General features: G+C 63.2%; 1 protein-coding gene across 1 annotated transcript in view; it reads left to right on the forward strand.

The window, feature by feature from the left end:
- Window positions 1-2,212, forward strand: part of MICAL1 (microtubule associated monooxygenase, calponin and LIM domain containing 1) — a 9,126-nt gene that overhangs the window by 3,736 nt on the left and 3,178 nt on the right. Inside the window, exons 9-16 of the mRNA XM_031063953.1 lie at window positions 1-107; window positions 190-316; window positions 580-658; window positions 1,054-1,204; window positions 1,277-1,464; window positions 1,549-1,655; window positions 1,739-1,789; window positions 1,874-2,051. The exon at window positions 1-107 is cut by the window's left edge and continues 9 nt beyond it. Of these exons, the coding sequence (XP_030919813.1) occupies window positions 1-107; window positions 190-316; window positions 580-658; window positions 1,054-1,204; window positions 1,277-1,464; window positions 1,549-1,655; window positions 1,739-1,789; window positions 1,874-2,051 (988 nt within the window). The remainder of the gene's footprint in view (window positions 108-189; window positions 317-579; window positions 659-1,053; window positions 1,205-1,276; window positions 1,465-1,548; window positions 1,656-1,738; window positions 1,790-1,873; window positions 2,052-2,212) is intronic.

A 2,212-nucleotide genomic window follows, 5' to 3' on the forward strand; every position in this document is an offset into this window, starting at 1 on the left:
CCGCGTGGCACTGGCGTGGCGTGGGGCTTCCTTGCCGCCTTCGACGCGGCGTGGATGGTGCGGCGCTGGGCGGCTGGGACACCCCCTCTGGACGTGCTGGCGGAGAGGTGAGTGTCCCCATCCCTCTGGGCTGGCTCTGGAGCACGTGAGGGTGGCAGCAGTGACGCCAGCCCTGTCCCTTGCGCCCAGGGAGAGCATCTACCAGCGCCTTTCGCAGACATCCCCGGACAACACCCACAAGAACGTCAGTCAGTACAGCATCGACCCGGCCACGCGCTACCCCAACATCAACCTGCAGGCCATCAAAGCCAGCCAGGTACCTGGCCAGGTCCTGCCATGGGACAGCCAGCCAGCCCAGCCTCCCTGGCTGTCAGGGTGACACTGATTTACCCAGTGCCCTGTCCCCAAAGGGTGTGAGACTGAAGCTATTAGCCCACAGGGCACTGGATGCATTGTGGTAGGCGGAGGGTTCTGGAGGGTTTGGGGGGTGTCTAGGTGTCCCCCTTGCCAGGGCCACCTCTCTGCGTGGTGTCATTGGCTCTGTACAGGTGGTGACCCACCACATGTCCCTGTTGGCAGGTCAGGGACCTCTACCTGGTGGGCATGGTGGAGGTGGACCACCATGGGAAGAGGAAGAGCGACAGCCGGATCAGCACCGGTAGGAACAACCAGTCCTGCCCCATCCCTCCCAGCAGTCCATGCCCAAGTGGCCACTGCCCTGATTTTCCTCCCCATCCTTGTTCCTTGTTCCCTGGCCTGTGTCCAGCAGGCTGTCCTGGTGACACCAATGGTTTCTATCCCCTCTGCTTGTGGCCCATGTGGGGACCCTGCTGCCTTCTGGGGAGGAGGCTGTGCCCCTCCAGGCTGCACAGATGCTGAGCCATGAAATATTGAGAGATGCTTTCCCAACATAGTTATTGAGACTTGTGGGGAGGGTTTTGGGGGGACAGGGGGTGTCTCAGGTTGCTCCCATGGGTTCCCTTTCCTGTTAAAGCATGGAGTCTGAGGCAGGAGGTGGACTGGGGGGGGTGTCCCCTGTCTCTGCCTCCCCAGTGGCCCCTGGAGCTGTCTGTGAAGAGCTGCTGAGCTGGTGCCAGGCCAGCACAGCTGGATACCCTGGCGTGGCCGTGACCAACTTCAGCACCTCCTGGACCAGTGGCTTGGCCCTCTGTGCCCTCATCCACCGCTTCCGCCCCGACCTGGTGTGAGTGCCTGGAGCCCCCAGAACCCTCCACCCTGCAGAGCCCACCCTGATGGCAGCCGTGTCTCCCCACAGGGACTTTGACTCCGTGGACCCCCGGGATGCCATTCAGACCCACCAGATGTTGCTGGACGTAGCAGAGCAGGAGCTGGGCATCCAGCCTGTCCTCTCCAGTGCTGAGATGGCCACCCTGACAGAGCCTGACTGCCTGGACCTCATCACCTACCTCAGCCACTTCTATCAAATTTTCGGGACCTCTCCAGGTGCGAGATTTTGGGGGGATTTGTCTCATTTTGAGCTGCACTGGGGCTGGCTGGGTCCCATAAAAATGGCCATGTCCTGTGCAGAGGTGGAGGTCAGCAAGAAGCCACTGTCTCCCTCTGGCACACGAGGGGCCATCCTCTTCCTCAGCAAGCTGCAGAAGAGCCGGAACCTGGCACACAAACGTAGCCAGGTGAGGGACCCCCACCCACACCCTCCTGGCACACCAAAACCCTGCCACGCTCCCCACCCTAACCTCCCCCTCTGGATTTGCAGTACGGCGCCCAGAAGGACAGCGAGGCCAAGAGGAGCCGCAGGGACGCTGAGGTGGGGCTGCCCCGGGGGGCTCTGCTGGGTGCAGCTGTCCTGGGGGGACAGCGGGGGGCTGACCCTGCCTTGGGTCACTTGTAGCTGGACACGGGGCTGGATGGAGCCACTCTGGACAGTGCCCATGAGCTGCCACAAGCCACCGGGATGGACCCAGGGCAGGTTGGTCCTTGTGTCCCCTTGGGATGGAGGCTCCAGCTCAGGGCAGGGGGCACCGGGAGGGCACCAGTGGCTGGCAAGGGCTGGGAGCAGAGCTGCACAAGCGAACGCCCACAGGTTCCCAGCTCCTCCCTGCCTGTTTCCTGACCCAACTGGTTTTCCAGAGCCAAGGCTTGCCGCTCCCTCAGCCATCCCAGCACCCAGAGCTGGGGCTGAGAGAGGGGCAAAGCCCTGCCCCGTGCCCCCATGGCTGCTGGCACCGCC

The sequence above is a fragment of the Geospiza fortis genome, unplaced genomic scaffold, assembly GCF_000277835.1.
Source record: "Geospiza fortis unplaced genomic scaffold, GeoFor_1.0 scaffold422, whole genome shotgun sequence".
Lineage (NCBI taxonomy): Eukaryota > Metazoa > Chordata > Aves > Passeriformes > Thraupidae > Geospiza > Geospiza fortis.